Source organism: Rattus norvegicus, chromosome 7 (assembly GCF_036323735.1).
Source record: "Rattus norvegicus strain BN/NHsdMcwi chromosome 7, GRCr8, whole genome shotgun sequence".
Classification (NCBI taxonomy): Eukaryota; Metazoa; Chordata; class Mammalia; order Rodentia; family Muridae; genus Rattus; species Rattus norvegicus.
The window spans coordinates 113,969,611-113,987,783 of NC_086025.1; the positions used below are offsets into that span (position 1 = coordinate 113,969,611).

At 42.4% G+C, this 18,173-nt stretch overlaps 1 protein-coding gene and 1 pseudogene across 5 annotated transcripts in view; one reads left to right on the forward strand and one right to left on the reverse strand.

Annotated features, from left to right (window-relative positions):
• Positions 1 to 18,173, reverse strand: part of Enthd1 (ENTH domain containing 1) — a 114,953-nt gene that overhangs the window by 94,593 nt on the left and 2,187 nt on the right. For 4 of the 5 annotated variants that reach the window (XM_063264270.1, XM_063264269.1, NM_001135913.1 and 1 more), the window contains one exon: positions 14,519 to 15,010. In XM_063264270.1, the coding sequence (XP_063120340.1) occupies positions 14,519 to 14,867 (349 nt within the window). In that variant the 5' untranslated portion in view covers positions 14,868 to 15,010. Of the gene's footprint in view, positions 1 to 9,162; positions 9,248 to 14,518; positions 15,011 to 18,173 lie in introns of those variants that run through there. The other variant, XM_063264271.1, reaches the window with a different exon arrangement.
• On the forward strand, positions 9,363 to 10,441 carry Rpl22l1-ps3 (ribosomal protein L22 like 1, pseudogene 3; annotated as a pseudogene).

Sequence of the window (18,173 nt, forward strand, 5' to 3'; positions counted from 1 at the left end):
TGGAGCAGAGACAGGCTCTGTAAAGTCAACAGTGCGCACCTCAATTCTTTGACTGACCTTGGCCTATGATCCATCGCTATTTATTTGATGAGAATCCAGAGTAACAGTGTTGACACAGCACTGCCAACACTCGCCTGCCTCTCTCTTTTCTGTTTGCTTTTCTGCAGTTGCTGGGCACAATAAATAAGGAATACGACGGGGAAGACTACACAGGTGGGTGAAGGTCACTTTCAACTTTAAATGAATTCACGTCTTGCTTCTTGCTCTCACAATTATCAGTCCAACTCAATTTGTTGAAAGGGAACAAATGGCGGAAACACGCCACTGTGTTAAATAAACAACTGTGCTTAAATGCACCGTGATATAACTTAAAGCCACAGGCTCATGATGACCCAAAACCTGTAATGTGTTTGTTAAAGGAAATTATTTCTTCATAAAAAAAGACTGTTGCAGGGAATCTCTACAAATGTACTCAGGGAGCCTGCGTCCCTAGCCCTGCACCACTGAGCATCTACACCTGCATTTATTAGTCTTGCAACCACACATCAGATTAAAGTTTTGACTAGTGCTGTCTGTCCTGAGTAGGGGGGAAAAGAAAACAATAGGTCTGACCCACTCTGAAGCTAGAGAGTTTTCCTTCCATGGCACTTAGCTGCTGCCTCATGCTGGCTGAGAGCTGTCAGTCTCCTGCAACCCCACGTCTAGACGTCTCTGTACAAGGAGTAATGCTTCCACACTGCAGCTAATGCTTCCACTGCAGCTGTTTGACTTTGCAGCCGTGACTAATCACATCTGAAGCAAATACTCCTGCATTCAAAGGGGTGCTTTTCTTGCACTTTTGGTAATGAGTCCAACCTTTAATGCCCCAGCCATCTTTCCACCATGTTTGGTAGTGGAAGGGATCTCTGTGAGTTCACTACATAGTGAGTTCCAGGGCAGGTGGGGCTATGTAGAGATACCCTATCTTAAAAGGAAAAAGGTTATTTTTCTCTCTTTCCTTGAACTTCTGTAAATAGCTCAGGTCTTTAGAGTTACTTACGGTTGCTTAGAAAGGAACAATCTTGGTTCTGCTTTCCCTCCGGCCCACACTGCCTATGTTCCTTCTCTGTCTAAATCTTTAAGAAATCAAATACCTGGTGTTTTCTTTCCTCCTCTGGGAACCTGAATCCAAACCTCCACAAGAGATTTTAGTCATTTATAGCCTAAGTATAGATATAAATATAAATAAAACACGATATTTCTAGAATACGTGCCTCTGTGCTTTGATGTACAGTTGTGATCGAGGGCTTAAAAGGCTTAGTTTGTTTAAGGTTTGGAGGGTGAATAAGTTCTTGGTGTGGCCCATCGCTGTTGGAGATGGGACAGAGAAGCAGAAGAACCCTGTGTACAAACTAGCCATGAATATGGCTATGAGCTGCCTTGTTTCCTAAGAGAGGGGCTGAGGATGGCCCTAGAAAGCCAATATAGCAATGTACCAATGTATGCTACTTCCAGGAAAAAGGCTTAACATAGCTTTCTAATAAGACTGAAATTTTGTTCTTGTAAAATGTGTCCATTTTTGAAATATGCCTTTAATTTAAATCTGTGGATACATGCAAAAATGGCCTATGTAAATAAAAGCAACTGCAATTTCACAACTCACTTAGTTCAGAATAAAAAGGCACTTAACAACCTATAATGAACATATTTTCAAAACTCTAGCTTTAGAAGAATATCACTGGGGCTGGAGAGATGGCTCAGCGGTTAAGAGCACTGACTGCTCTTCCAGAGGTCCTGAGTTCAAATCCCAACAACTACATAGTGCCTCACAAACATCTGTAATGGGATCTGATGCCCTCTTCTGCTGTGGATGAAGACAATGTATGTACACACACACACACACACACACACACACACACACACACACACACACTAAAATAAATCTTAAAAGAAAAAGAAGAGTATCACTGAACGTCCTGATACATGCCTTTAATCCCAACACTTAGGGGGCAGAGCCAGGTGGATCTCTGTGAGTTCGAGGCCAGCCTGGTCTACAAAGCAAGTCCAGGACAACCAGGGCTGGTTACACCGAGAAACCCTGTCTTGAAAAACAAAACCATATTTGTCTAAGTGTATGATTTGGTAGTATGACAAGTTTCACATTTCATTGGGTATTTTCTAAACAATTTTAATTAAGAAGCACATTCTAGAAGTTCAACGAACCCTGGTTAAGGTATTTTATAGGCTCAGTTATGACAGGATGTTTAGCATAGTAACAGAACATGACTAAGTGGGGTGCATTCATGACTCATGGGATGCACAAGTTCTAGTTGCGTTCAGTTTATTGGTTGTGCAGCCTTACATCCCCTGAGCCTTACCTCATTGTCTCTGTTAGAGATGATATTCCCAGCAGAACCCTTCCCCTAGGATATGTTCTAAGGTATCCAGTAGGTGCCTCAAGCTATGGATAGTCCAAACCCTACAGATGCTTTTCCTACATCTGTGTGCTTGTGGTGATGTCCAGTTATAAATCCCAGTTCTTTCTGTTGGGGGAGAGATAGGATTAGAACTGTTTTTTAAACAGACCAGAGCACTCTACCTTTCTTAAGCTCTTCTCTCAGGGAAAGGTGTTAACTAGCACTAATCTGATAGGCTATGCTGAACCTCACCAATCCAGGAGAAGAGAAATACCCAACTCTAAACTACACAGTCTAGCGGTCCCACCACTGAAGAGGGGGCAGGAGGGGTAAGTGGAAAGACAGGTGACGCTCATGCCCGAAGCACAGGCTCACTAAAACAGACCTAGCAAGCACATTCTCACTGCCTCCTCTCCTTACCAAGACACCACTGTAGTCCCACCCACTTGTTCATCAAGCCCAGTGATTGGAGAAGATTTACAAGACAGACTGAAAGGCAAGAAGCACAGTCTGAAGACAGAACAAGCATGAAAAGTACCATCAAACCTGGCAGGGATGCTGGAATCGCCATGAAACCTCGAAGGCTGAGAGGCAGGCAGTACTCAGGGATAACAGGGCGGTGAGCAATGATAGAGACGCAGCACAGGCAGGGGTGGAAAAGCAACGAGAACCAAAAGGAAAGCATGACGATGAAAAAACACCCAAGAGCACCTTTAGACAGGACATGGCTGAGCAAAGAACATTCCAGGTTGAGAACATCTCTGGAGAAACTCAGAGAGAAATGCATGAATAAGAAACAGAGCGGAATATCCATACCTGCAGGACAGCCATGACTTAATGGCTGTTGGTGGAGATTGAAGAGAGAGGGAAAGAAACTAACAGACCAAATACGCAGCGACAGCCAAGTGAGGGCATGTCAGACTGTGGTCCAGGTTAGCTCAGAAAAGGACCTGGCTTATCCTTTTCAAACCCCAGAAAATCAAAGGTACAGGAAGAAGTCAGACGGGTAGAAAGCCTTCCCCATAAAGGAGCAAAGGCAAGACTCATATTCACCATCTCCTTAGAAACCATGCAACCAGGAGGGAAACGACAAGAAATATTAAAACTGATGCAAGAGAAAGCACCAGGCTAGAGTTCTGCACCCTGTGAATGCCCTTCGAATGAGAAGGGGAAATGGTTTCTCCAACCGAAACTCAGGGATCTGCTGTCAGAGCTCTTGCCTGGAAAGGAATGTTCAAAGAACTTCTTTAATAAGAAGTAAAACAGCAAAGGCCAGAAGCAGATCTTCATGGCAGAAGAAAGCACCAGAGTCAGTGTAAGTGAAAGGAAAACAAACATGTTTCCTTTCCTATTCTTTATGAATCTCACAGCAGTGTTTTTCAGAATCATAACTAACGCTGGGGCTGGATGCAGCTCAGTTGGTAGAATGCTTGCCTAGCACACAGGGAGCCCTCAGTACCGACTCCAGTACTTTGCAAACCTGGCTTGGTGGTCCATAGCTGTAATCCCAGTAGTACTTGGGAGGTGTGTGCAGGAGGATCCAAAGTCCAAAGTCATTCTTGGCTCCAGGGTGAGTTCAAGGGCCAGCCTGGCTATGTGAGAGCCTATTGCAATGGTGGTAAGAATATATTTGTTATGTATCTGCAAAATGAATGATGGCAATAATATAAGGTATCAGAGGGAAAACTAGAATTACCTTGTTCTTATAAGATACTAACATTACCCACAAGGTTGTGTAGCATGCACTAGTCAGCGCTCCCTAGCTGTAACACATACCAACTTAAACAGAGGACAGATTTATTTGGACTCTTGCTGTTAGAAGTTTCAGGCCATGGGGTTGTTGAGAAATAGCTCAGTGATGAAGAGTCCTGAGTTCAATTCCAAGCAACCACATGGTGGCTCACAACCATCTGTAATGAGATCTGATGCCCTCTTCTGGTGTGTCTGAAGACAGCTACAATGTACTTATATATGATACATAAATAAATCTTTAAAAAAAAGTTTCAGGTCATGATGACTGATTGGTCCTTCTGCTTTAGGGCCTACAATAAGGCACAATGTGGTTTTTTAATACAAACAAACAACAAAACAACTATTCACCTCATGAAACATGAAACATGAAAGAGAAGAGAAAGGGACTAGGGTCTCATAAATCCTCCTCAAAGTTGTGCTATCGATGGCTTCCCACTAGGCTCTACCTCTTGAAAGGTCCACCACCTACTCCCTAATAGTGCCACTGACCAAAAACCAAGCCTCTCAGATATTTAACCAAACCATAGCATAGTGTTATTTAATAATGATGCCAGACCAGCTGTAATGTATACTACAAACTGCAAGGTCCACAAAAATGAGTGAAAAGGATGTAGAGCTGACACACCAGAGAAGAGAAAGTGAGATCATATAAAACTGCCAATTAAACACAAAGACAGTTGGTATACATCATGTCTTATATTTAAGCACCAGTAAAGGAAGGAAAGGGAGGGAGGGAGGGAGGAGACAAAAACCAAAGTCAACAGATTGAAACCATGAGAAAAATGGCAGGTATTTATCCCACTATCAGAAATCAGTCCGAGTACTAGTGAGCTAAGTCGCCCATTAAAGGACAGAAATGGCCCCAAGAAGCAAGATCCAACTAAATGTTGTTTGCAAGAAGTTTTAAATATAAAAACATACTAAGAATTAGAAGTAAATGGAGAAGCTGGGTATAGTGGCTTGTACTTGTAGTCGTAGATACTGGGCAGACTAAGACAGGAGGACAGCAAGTTGTAGGCTGGTCTGAGTAGCAAAGTGAGACACTCTTTAGGGGTCAGGAAGATGAACTAGCCTGATATGGCTGTTCCTGAAGAAAAAGTCTTACATTTACCAGCAACAGAGATAGATCAATGACTAAAGACCACAACAACCTGAACAACCACAAGGACCTGAGTTCAGCTTCCAGCACCCACATTACAAGCTGGATATGTTCTCTCACAAGCCTATGTCCCAGCACTGTGAAGAACGGAGGTGGGAAGATTGGTGGGGCTGGCTCACTACTAGCCTGGCTGAGAAACATAAACCCTGTGCTCAGAGAGACCCTGGCTCAAAGGAATAAGGCAGCGACTGATAGAAGAGGACGCTGATGCCCTCCCCTGGCCTCAGTACACACACACACACACACACACACACACACACACACACACACACACACACACACACGGGGATGGGGGTGGTAAGAAAAACTATTTTGTCTATGAATAGCCTTTCAAAGACTCATGCCCCATGATTAAAAAATAATAAACCTATAAGTATATACCAGACTAACACTAATCAAAAGAAAGCATGAGCAGCTATAGCGAGCATAACTAATCTCAGATGCATCAGAACTCAGACCAAGGAAGCTCGTCCATGGTAAGAAGGGCACTGCATGGCAGTATAGGTGTCGTTCTCTGAGCAGACAAAACAGTCCTTAGCACTGACACATCCAACAAGAGCCTCACAATCCACAGAGAGAAGCTAATGGACTAGACCTTTATAGGCTACTTCCTTCTCATCAAGCTCACACAGAACAGTCACCAAGACAGGCCATGTTCTAAGCCAGGGCACATATCAATACATCTACAAGAATATAAAATCACACAGTATCTGTTTTCAGACCATGGCAAAATTACTCTAGACATCAGCAAAAAGACAGCTAGAAAATCCAAAAATATTTGGAAATTAAACAACACAACTCTGAATAATACATGGGTTAAAGAATAAAGAAGGGGGAAAGCAAAACTGACTTTAATTGAGTGGAATGAAAATTCAGCTTATTAAACTTTGTGGGGTGCAGTCAAAGTAGATCCCCCAAAAAACATACCAGGAGAACAGCAAAATCAGGGGTCGACCAACGAAGCCAGAAGTCTCTTTTTCTTCTTAAAGAGAATCTGGTCTCTTGCCGATCTGTGAGTCAAACAGGCTTCCAGTGAGAATTACTTGGGTCACAAAGCGTGTTCTTGGACTTTCTGAGAGACAGTGAACTACACCTCTTTCCTTCTCTTATCCAGTAACAACATTTTTTTCTTTTTTTTCAGAGCTGGGGACTGAACTCAGGGCCTTGCGCTTGCTAGGCAAGCGCTCTACCACTGAGCTAAATCCCCAACCCCTGGTAACAACATTTTTATCCAACACTTTTTTGATGGTCCAAGACCTTATTTTGGGTGCCTCCTTTTTTTTTTAAATGTGTGAAAGTTTGATGGTAAAAAAAAAACTCACACATGGTGTGTGCCCTAGGAATCTGGTTAAGGAGATTACATAGACATCTAACACATATATCCACACAGCAGATCCTAAAAGGCACCATGCTGACATGAATAAAACAATACAGCACACACTATTACTCAGGGAGGGGAAGGAGAGTGGGCATACTCGGGAAAGGGTCTCTGAGGGGGACTGGAAGACTAAAGGGTCATTCGACATCAAGAAATGAATATTTTTGAGGGGAAAGAACTTCTGGGGTACAATACAAAGTAATACATTAGCAGAGCTTGTTGACAGAGCAACAATGAGATGAGATAAAAGCACAAAGACAGGTTGGGAGCCAACCTCCTGACTAGAAACCCATCAATAACACCTTTCAGCACATCCGCCATCCTCACACAGGCACACTGCAACATAAACTGAATTGTGCCAAGATTGTCATTTATTAGTAAATATTCAGTTAACAAATGTGACGTGTGCCAACGCCCCTTCCAGAGTGAACAGATACATGCCTGATGTCCCTATGGACACGCCAGCGCTGATCCTCTGTGGACAAGCCAGCTCTCATCTGAGGTTTCCTTGCTGTTTTAGGGATGACCAGTCCCTGAGGAACCTGCAGTGTTGGTCCTAAGCTCAAGTGTTAGAGAATCTGAAAACTTCCATGAAGACGGATTTAAATGTGCTCAAACCCGTGTTCACAGAAAAGCTGTAATGAATGCATAAACAGGCCTGTCTGGATATTTGTGATTCTGTACTTCTCAAGTTCCTTCTTCAGAATAGTTCCTGAGCTCTTTAGAGCAGGAAGTAGCCTCTCTGCTTTACAGAGTCCTCCAAGTTCTTAGTCCAGTGATAAAATAGCTGTCCCGGAATTTTCAAGGGGAAACCTGCAAATTTAAATTAGCATTGTTTAACCTTGCAAAAATGAATTGATATCATAATTCAGGAAGAACTGGATTTGAGCCTGGACTGCATAGTAAAACAGTGAGACCTTAATCAAATAAATAAATAAAAACTTAATCATCATGGAAGTTGATTTGTATAAAAATTTCCGAATGAATCAAGCACAGCAGGATAAAAACTCATGGAGAGTTCTTCAATTTCATCGCTAAGCCCAAAACCTAATCTAAAACAAACACTTAAAAAGTAAGATGCACACCATGATTAAATCTGATTTATGCTAGGAATGCAGAAAATCAAGGTCGTAGACCATATTCACAGGATAAAAGGATTTTTAAAACACATAATCACCTTGAAAGATGCATAAAAAGCATTGACAACACTCAACATGATTTCTTAGTTTTAAAATACACTCAAGGGCCAGTGGGATAGATCAGAAGGTAAAGGGCCTGCCACCACGCCTGATGACCCAATTATCCCCAAAACCATTGCGGATGCTAGAGGGAGAGAACTGACTCCTGAAAACTGTCCTCAGACCTCTGCACACACACACACACACACACACACACACACACACACACACACACACACACGCACACACGCACACACACGCACACACGCACACACTAGAATAGTAATAGTGATAATAAAGTTAAAATATACTTAACGCATCAGGAACATAATAAAACCTATTCAGCCTGAGCAAATATAAAAAGCCCACAGCTAACCAATATGGTATCACATCCCTGTAATCCTAGCATTCAAGATGGAGGCTGAGGCAGGAGGACTGTGAGTTCCAGGCTAGCCTGAGCGAAATAGTGAGACCCTGTCTCAAAACAAAAAAGAAAGGAAGAAAAAAAAATAGGTAACATCATATTTAATGCCTGAAAACTTTTCTCCTAAAACTAAGATCAAGGGAAGGCTGTCTACTCTCACCATGGAGAGAATACCATGACCAAAATAACTTACAAAAGGAAGGTCTTGCTTGTCTTATGGTGCCAATGGGTAAGAGTCCGCCATAATGGGAAACATGGCAGTGATTAGGCACAGTGGTCAGAGCAGGAAGCTCTTCCAGCCACTGTGCCAACCCACTGCTATGCCTTCCTGCTGTGACAGTCTCTCCTTGTAGTCCTGGCTATCTCTGAATTCCCTGTGAAGGAAGACCAGGCTGACTTGAACTTACAGAGAATCTCCTGCTCTGTCTCCTGAGTGCTGGAATTCAAAGCAGGTAACACCATGGCCGGCCTATGCCCAGACCGTATGGAGCATTTTCTCAACTAAGGCTCCCTCCTCTCAGATGGCTATAACTGATGTCAGGTTGACATCACACATATATTACCAATCTACCTAAAGATACCTATAACACACATAAGTCAGTATATAACTATATGTATGTAGTTTAAATGAAAATGTCCAATCTGGGCTGACCACACTCTCTCCCAAGAGCCACAGATTATCTAACAACAACAACCAGGCATGAGAAGCCCTCTTTTGAGTTGTTAGCCAGGGTTGTCCAAGAGAACCTTAAACACAAACATTATAGGCTACTCTGCTGTCCTTGGTTGCCCCCAGGAGGTAGAAGGTAAGCCCTGTCCCTGAAGACACCATGCATTTCAGACACTCAGGCCCCAGCACCTGAGCTGGCTCTGACCTGAAAGCCTCCTTCAGGACTAGTTTTCATGGTGCCAGAAGGTGACGTTCAGCTTCCCAAGGAGGGTGACAACCAACAGTGTACCCAGCTGTGATGCCAACGACCACATCAACAAGCAGCATGACACAATGGTGCTAAGGGTGAGGTAGTGACCTGCACACTGGGGCAGTAACCAACAGCTTTCTGATTGGGCTTAAGACTGCTCAACAAGAAGGAAGTCGTGCCTGGCTCTGGAAACCTAGCCGACTACTCAAGGGCACTGAAGTCATGGATCTTGGAGGAGAGCCTACAACTGTCATTTTACTAATCCAGTATAATCCCTAACTAGATTTGAAATATTTATCTTCATACTCACAGCTAAGTGTAGTTCTCATGCTTCATTGAGGAAACGTCTCTTTGCCACAGAGGGAACCCATTGTAGAACAGCCAATCAAAAGGCAGTTGTTAGAGCCAGAGGAACAGGGAGTTTGCTGAGAGATGATGCCTCCTGGAAATAACAGAAGCTACACCCATCAAGTCTCACCAACATGGTTGCCTAAGTAAGACCTGAATATGGACAATACCAATAGACGAGCTAACCTGGAGGGAAGAAAGCTCGTGAAGCCTCAACCATAGACAAAGAACTACAGGTAACTAAAAATGCTGAGAGCTGGAGAAATATTCACTAGAGAAGAGCACACCAATTAGTTATCCAACACCAAATGGTCAGCTATGAATACATATACACACAGGCAACATTTTATAGACTGATCAGGTTGCATTTGTCTGTTTAAGAATATACTCTTTCGGCTGCCATGGCGCCTGTGAAAAAGCTTGTGGCGAAGGGGGGCAAAAAAAAGAAGCAGGTTTTGAAGTTACCCTTGACTGCACTCACCCTGTAGAAGATGGAATCATGGATGCTGCCAATTTTGAGCAGTTCCTCCAGGAGAGGATCAAGGTGAACGGGAAAGCTGGTAACCTTGGCGGAGGGGTTGTGACCATCGAGCGGAGCAAGAGCAAGATCACTGTCACTTCTGAGGTGCCTTTCTCCAAAAGGTATTTGAAATATCACACCAAAAAATATTTGAAGAAGAACAACCTCCGAGACTGGCTGCGCGTCGTCGCCAACAGCAAGGAGAGCTACGAGCTGCGCTACTTCCAGATCAACCAGGACGAGGAGGAGGAGGAGGAGAAGGAGGAAGAAGAGGAGGAAGAGGAGGAGGAGGAGGAGGAGGATTAAGACACATCGGTCTGCCATGTTTTGTATTAATTCATAAATAAAATTTAGGAACAAAAAAAAGAATATACTCTCTCATGGATCATAGGCTCTGATATGGTCTAGTTGGACAAAGGGAGCAGAGACAATGGGGATGGGGGTTTGGGGGTGTTCAGAAGCCCTGTGAGTACGTTTTGTGAATAGCCACCACAGGACTAGCTATTAGATGGCAGATCAACTTTACTTACAGTGATTTAAGGCTTATAAAGTTCTGGGGGACTGAGGGTAGGAACATCCAGGATGAGCAAATGTCATTGGCTGAGGGTACCGAAATGCCTCATTAGCATGGGGAAGCATTTCAGGAATCGCAGGTGCTAGCTGACCAGGAGAAAGGACATGGAGTAATCTAATTAAGGCTACCTGACATTCCTCAGGTAGAGGCATATGTGGGGCTTAGAATTCCCTAAACAAGATCCAAGAAGGTAACCTCCATTAATGAAGGGAGTCTCCCAAATTCACCTACCCTAGAGGCTATCTAGTCATGGTGGATTTTGACCTTAATCAGCCAGATTTTCCCACAAAAGGGGCCAGAAATTTTAAAGAGCAAGGCCCGAGTATGTTGGAGAGTTTGGAAGGAGGAGAGAAATGATATAATTATAAACTCAAAAAGTAAAAAAAATTAAAGAAAAATTCATAATAAGATAGCAATGCTTCCCCAATTTGTCTAGAGAGCCAATGCAATCCCAACCAAAGCTTTATCTGCCATTTGTTTGAATAGAAACTGAGAAGTTGACACGAAAACCACAAAGAAATGCAAGGGACCTTGAATAAATAAAATGTATTTAAAAGGAAGACTGGAGTTGAAGTTCTTACACTTCTTGATTTCGAATATTACTAAAGATAGAGCAATGTGCTGGCATATGAAGAGACACACAGATGTGTGAGGACGCTGATTACAGAAATCACTTTCATAAGGGGCCAGTGTACTCAACAGGGAAGAGTATTTGTTTCAACAGGTTTGGTGAGGCATCTATGTGTGAAAATATTGAAGTAGGCTCCCTAGCATACAGAAATATTTAGTCCACAGAAATCCAAGATCTGAATAAGAGAGTAAGTGTGCTGGCTAGTTTTACATCAACTTGACACAAGCTAGAGTCACCTGAAAGGAGGGAACCTCTGAGAATAAGATTAGGCTGCAGGACATTTTCTTAGTGACTGATTAGGGAGGGCCCAGGCCATTGTGAATGGTGCCATCCCTGGGCTGGTGGCCTTGGGTTGAATAAGAACACAGTCTGAGAAAGCCAGGGGAAGCACACCAATAAGAAGCATCCCTCCACGGCCTCCTCATCAGCTCCTGCCTCCAGGTTCCTGCCCTGTTTGAGCTCCTGTTTTGACTTCCTTCATGATATGGAATATAAGCCAAATGAACTCTTTCCTCTCTAATTTGCTTTTTGGTCATGGTGTTTCAACATAGCAACAGAAATGCTAACTGAGACAAGAGAGTTAAAAATTCTAAAACTCTTAGAAGAAAATATAGGTGTAAGCCTCCATGGCCTTGTATTTAACAATAATTTGCTTTATGTATGATAAGTAAAGTAAAACAACCAAATGAAAAACAGATAGACTTCATCAAAATTTAATACTTTTAGCAAGATGTGGTGGTGCACATCTTTAATCCCAGTACCAGGGAGGCAGAGGCAGGTGGATCTCTGTGAGCTTAAGGCCAGCTTGGTCTACATAGCAAAGTTCAAGATCAGCTAAGGATGCATAGTAAGACTCTGTTTAAAAAATAACAATACAATTTTGTGCATTGGTGGACAGACACATCAAGAAAGCAAAAGGCAACTACAGAACAGCAGAAGATACTTTCAAGCCACCTATCTGATAAGGGTCTTGTTTACCAAGAATATATAAAGAACTGTTGAAACTCAACACTCAACAATAACAGAACTCCTCTGAAAATAAGCAAAGGACTCAAAAAGACAGTTCTAAAAGACAACAAACAGTTGTATCGCCAGCAGGGACATGATGCTTGAGATCATGAGTCTTAGGGAAATGTAAGTCAAAGGCACAACAAAGGCCAACTTCAGAGCTATTAGGATTAACCCTAAGTTTAAGACGGACAAAACAAGTGTTAGCAAGGACACGGAAATAATGAAACCCTCTTACACTGTGATGGGGACGAAAGCCAGCTCAGCAGATTCTCCAAAGGCCAGACACGGACATTAGCACGCTCCAGCCACTCTACTGTTCTCCAAGCAAGGCAAGCACTGATGGCAGAGGCCGGAACCGTCACACAGCCATGTTCACTGCAGCACTATTTGCAAGGGCTCGCGTGTAGGACCACCCCAGAGGAACAGATTTGCTTAAATGTCATAAGCACAGAACATAAAATGTTATTTAACTGTAAACGTATGGAATGCTGACACATCCTGCCGCACGGAGGAGACTCAAGGACCATAGGGTGAGAGAAAGAAGCCTAATAGAAAGAAAAAATACACAGGAAAATTCCACTTCAATGTGAGTGCGCTTAACCGCCAAGTCAATCACGATAGAAAATGGAGGCTCAGTGGAATGGGAATGAGCAGCTATCGCTTAACGTTGACAGTGATTTTAAAAGGTTTAAGCAAGAGTGGTGGTGGCTTCACAACACAGTAAATGTGTGAACATACTAAACGGCACACTTACAAATGGAAATATGAACCCAGCACAGTAGCACAGGCTGCTTATCCCTGACCTGGGGACATGGGGGTAGGAAGATCAGGAGTTCAAGGTCAATTCAACTAAGTTACTTAGTGACCTCAAGTCCACATGAGATTCTGATTTAAAAAAAATCAATACAAATGGATACAAAATGGCAATTGCTGATATAGACATCACATGTTATAATAAACAACCTTGTAATTACACATACTTTATATAAATGGCCCTGTATTTTATAAGTAAAATTATATTATGTATATATCTAAGTTACGATTTGTGTAGTATGTGCATTATATCTCAACAAAACTTTTTATAAAGAGGAAAGATAAAAAGAAACAAGTTTCCAACCTACGGAAGGATATGGAAGAACCTTTGGGTATACTGCCAGTGAGAGGAACCAGGCTAAACAAGATTTACAATGTCTGGAAAAGGTAAAACTATAAGACCAGTGGCGACCAGGGTGAAGAGGGTGAGGGCGGGTCTTGAGGCTTTCTCAGAGAAGTGAAAGACCCCGTGTGATACTGGGTGGTGGACACAGTCTTTCCAAAGCCTACAGAACTATGACAGAATAAACTGAGCGCCAGCACCACAGTATCAGCATTGCTCCCACTTGTAGCAAATGCACTGCGCTGGTGTTAGAAATTGGAGAGATGATAGTTTACATAGAAACTATTTTCTGTCTAATTTTTGTATTTCTGTAAGTGTCATTTTAAAATGCAGTAACCATGGAGAGAAGAGTGAACTTCATTCTCTTCTTCTGACTTAAAGCCTATCACTTTAAGCACAATTATAACTTTGCATTTCTAACACAAAGGAAAGGAATGTTGGCTCTTTTCCTTTGCAAAGTATTTGGCACTCATCCACTTCAATTCTTTATACTGTCTTCCTATGCCATCTCCTTTCCACACCCAGAATTATCTTATGACCTGAATTTCTGTGCTTCTGTTGAGGGAGCCCATCTCCATAGCCCTCAGAGACTCCAGAGTCCCTGGAAACACTTCTCCAATTTATGAGTAAATCCCAACTTAATTATACGTATGAATTACAGTGACATCAATACACAAACTGCAGTGTCTCCTCCTTTCATTTGCTCTATTTGCTTTTCTATGAGGCGTCACCGGATCAGGACCTAAGTGTGTTCTGTGTTCTTTTGAAAACAAACACACTCTTCTCCCAAGTGCCACAGTCAACACAGAGGATGGAAATGAGACTCATGGCTGACTAAGGAAAATGGTGGCTGGGACATTAAGGACAACTCTTCAAGTCCAGGGTGATGACGGTGTGCACATCAACCTAGTGTGTGGGAGGTTGGGGCTGGAGGGCAAGCTCAGGACAGCCTAGGCTACATAACAAGACACTCTCAAAATCAAGGACCACCTTGTTCCTGTTGAAGGTCTGAAGCACTGCTCTGCACGTCTGTCTTTACGGGCACCCTGTCTAATTTTTACAAACTGTTACCTTGGTCTTTGCCAGCTTCATCTACGTGTTGAAAATCCTTTAGCATTTGAAGGTTACAGACGCCCTCTCTGCAATACTGAATAACTTTCCTGGAGCCGTTCTTGATGAGGTAGTCCATCAGGGCGAGGGATTTGTACACGTGGCGCCAGTTCTTCCCATGGTCGCTGAGTCGCTGCCACAGCATGTGCATGATCTCCGAGAGGGAGGCCGCATTGAAAGTCATGTCACTGATAGCTAACATCAGGGAGCTAGAGGGGCCCCAGGGGTCATTGGAAGTTGCTTCCCTGACTTTTTTTTCAGCCTCTGAGTAATTTTTCACAAAGTTCTTCACTTGCCTCCTGAATGACATAGCTAGAGTGAGTCTGAAGGTGAGGGGGGTGAAAGCGATGGGTCAGGAGTGACTGGTTTTACAGAGCGCCTGACAGATCTGTCCCAGGTTCTGCAGCTCTCAAACACAAATGATTCATCTCCACATGGTACAGTATCGATTTCCTGCAAGGAAAGTACGAAAAATGTGTAAGTTCCTCTTTTAAAAAAATGTCTACAGAAGACCAAGTTAGTCTGAAGAAAAAAAAATCCAGATTTAGCTTCCAAGACAGCCTGTTACTTCAGCAGCCAGAGGGAGGAGAGGACTCTATATAGGTGTGTTTAGGATGAGCACGGGAAAATCCCTCACAAGATTGACCTCTGTTATCCAAAGGAACATAGGTAGTCAGTCGGTCTGCTCCTAGAGGTTTCTGCAAAAGATATCGCTCAAGCCCCTCAGCAAATTTAAAGGCTGACACACAGAAGAGACAGGTTAGTATTTCGGGGGAATTGGTACTCTGACATCTTTCTTAACATATGCTGCCATTATACAAACGCTATGTCCTGAAAACAATTTGAACTGTGGTGAAAACTGAGTATGAGGACCTCTTCATGCCCGCAACCACGTTGTCTGCGGAGCCACAGGGCACTCTCATCAAACCTGAGTAGATGCTGCTCTCTTGTCATCTAGGGAGCTGGCATTAAGACAAATATTCTATCTACCTCCTTGGATTACAGCTAATGTGGTACCCAAAGCCAGCATTTTAGCCTAGCAAACTAGAGGGAAAGCTTCGATGACTTTCTTTTCTCGATTTCAGGGGAAAAGGGTGTGGTTTTTAACATTCAACAGGATCAAAGTGGTATTTACAAATAATATGGCATGAGGAACTTCCTAAGGCCTGGAGTGATTTACATGAATCTGACAGCCTCCCAGATACATAGAAGAGGAATCATTTAGGTTAATATGAAAACACATTCAACTTAAACGGGTACTCAACCCCAAGAATTCGAAAAGATGCTCGAGAATTATCAGTTTCTAATTTACATGAAACTGTCCCTTCCTCTTTTTCATTACTCTGCAGGAAAGTGAGTCACTTAGTTTGTAATTTCTCTGGTGATTCACCTCCGACAGGGACCAAGGCACTGTGCCAAATTGATTTCAAGCCCTGATGAACATTCAGACCCAACGGAGCCTAGATGAACTATAGTCAGATTTTGCTATCAAAGCTGCACACATCCAAGAGAAAAAAATCAAACTCATAACGACTGTTCTGTATTTTTAGTTTTGTTTTCTTGGTCTCCTTGGCTCCTAGCTCATGCCTGATTAATTTGTGTGTCAAAGGAAAACATAATTTTCAGATGCATGGTTAAACGAACTATCACCTTTCAAAAAACAGGAGATCATTAACCCTCAGCCCCTCCACCTTTTGATTAAAACCCAATGTACTCTCAAATAAATGAGACAGAAAATATAATCAATTTGATTAAGATTTCTCAGAAAGAGACCATATCCTGTGAAGAAAAAGGAAAGTGTGTTTCTGTGACATTCTGGTTGCCTCGTTTGCACCCTGAATATGAGCATTTTGTCTGACTTCCTCCTGCAGTGAAAACCTGATTTATAATGGTTCAGTATGCTATTAAAATTTTCAATTTCTACTGTCCTTTCTCTCCCCTCTACCAAACTCATTCAGTGCAGAGCTGCACTGTAACACCAGCCTAGAATAACAAATATTGATCTATGTCTTCACAAATCTATTTTTTTTTTAAAAACTGCCTTAGAATTATAACTTGCTGGAATTGAACAGTTGTCAAAAAGCCTTTTGTTTTTATAGCTATCTAGCTATATTTTGGAAAAACCACACTTATCATTCAGTTTTCCTGTGTTCTCTAAACTGCATCCTCAAATTTTTGAAATGGTTTCTTAAAGTTTCCATTTTCTGAAAAAAAAAATTAAGAGTCTTCTAACCCAAAACAGTATTTTAAAATGGATGTGCCTAATACCATGCCAAAACTAAACACTCTCTCAACTGGTACAAATGCCACAAAGAGAGAAGTCTAGGTAAATTAAATCACTTGATCACTCAGAGTGTCATGAACACACACACACACACACACACACACAAAATGAGCTACCATTCTACCATAAAGAATCCAGTGACTGGTGTTAGTTGTGAATATTGTGAGCTTATTATGTTTAGACACTCAACTATAGAGAAATGCTGTTTCCTTACACCCCCAGGTAACCTGGAGGTTGTAATTACACAGTCATGTGCTGCACAGATGCTTCAGGCAAGGATGTCACACATGACTGTAGTCACACAAAATTACATCACCTGGTGACATCACACCCATCTGAGATTGGGTAAATATATATTCTATGTCTGTTTCCACCTAACAGTGCCTGTCTCAGAATGTGCCCCTGTCATTATTGCCCTTGTGACTATATGGCATCTCAGACAAGACTGGTGGCAAGGAAGCAAGTTCCACACTTGACTCTCCGTTGTCTGGCTACCTGTGTCACTGTCACACTGAGAAATAAGAGGGGGAAGGGCAATTCATGTCTCAGATTCATCAGCCCCCTGAACTCTTATCCCACTATAAAGGTCATCCCATAATACTCTTTTCAACACCCAATTGATCTCTTTTTTGGCACTTATATTTCTTTTATGACATTTAAAATAATATGTTCTTAACTACACATTGTTTGATCATGGCAAATAACATCAGACTAGAAGCTCTCAAAGGGGCAGAGACCTTGACCTACTGTCTTACTTACCACTGAAATCCTACCTGCAAGGACCAACCTAGTCATGGTGGGAGCTCATGACATGAGAGAACAGGATAACCAAATGACTAATGAGTCTACTGTGGGAAACCTGGAGAGGATCCTACAGCTTTCAGTGTCAAATACGACAGAAAAAATCCCGTTCCTATAGTGGTCATGTATGTAAAAGTTTAGAATTTGAGCAAATATTTTCAAAGCAATCAAATATCTCTCAAGAACCATTGATACAGCATTGTGAAGGAATGTAAATCGTGTTTCCTACGGCCAAAAACTTTCTGCTTAGTCAAGGAACTTTCTTGATTAAATATTTCTGATGAAACTGAATCTTGTTTTCTTTCTGTGTTCGCGTGCACGTGCACCCTGGAAAAAGTCTCTTAGTTTTCTCTTACGTCTCTCCTTGGCTCTGCCCACTTCCCCAACACTGTTCCTTCCCTGTCATTTTACCAGAATTGAGACAGGAAAGCATTTATCAGATGATGTTAAACTAGTGGTCCACAATCCCACAGTTTCCTTGACGCCAGTTGAACGGAAGTTTTGCTGTTCCTTTGAGAAGCACTGCAATGC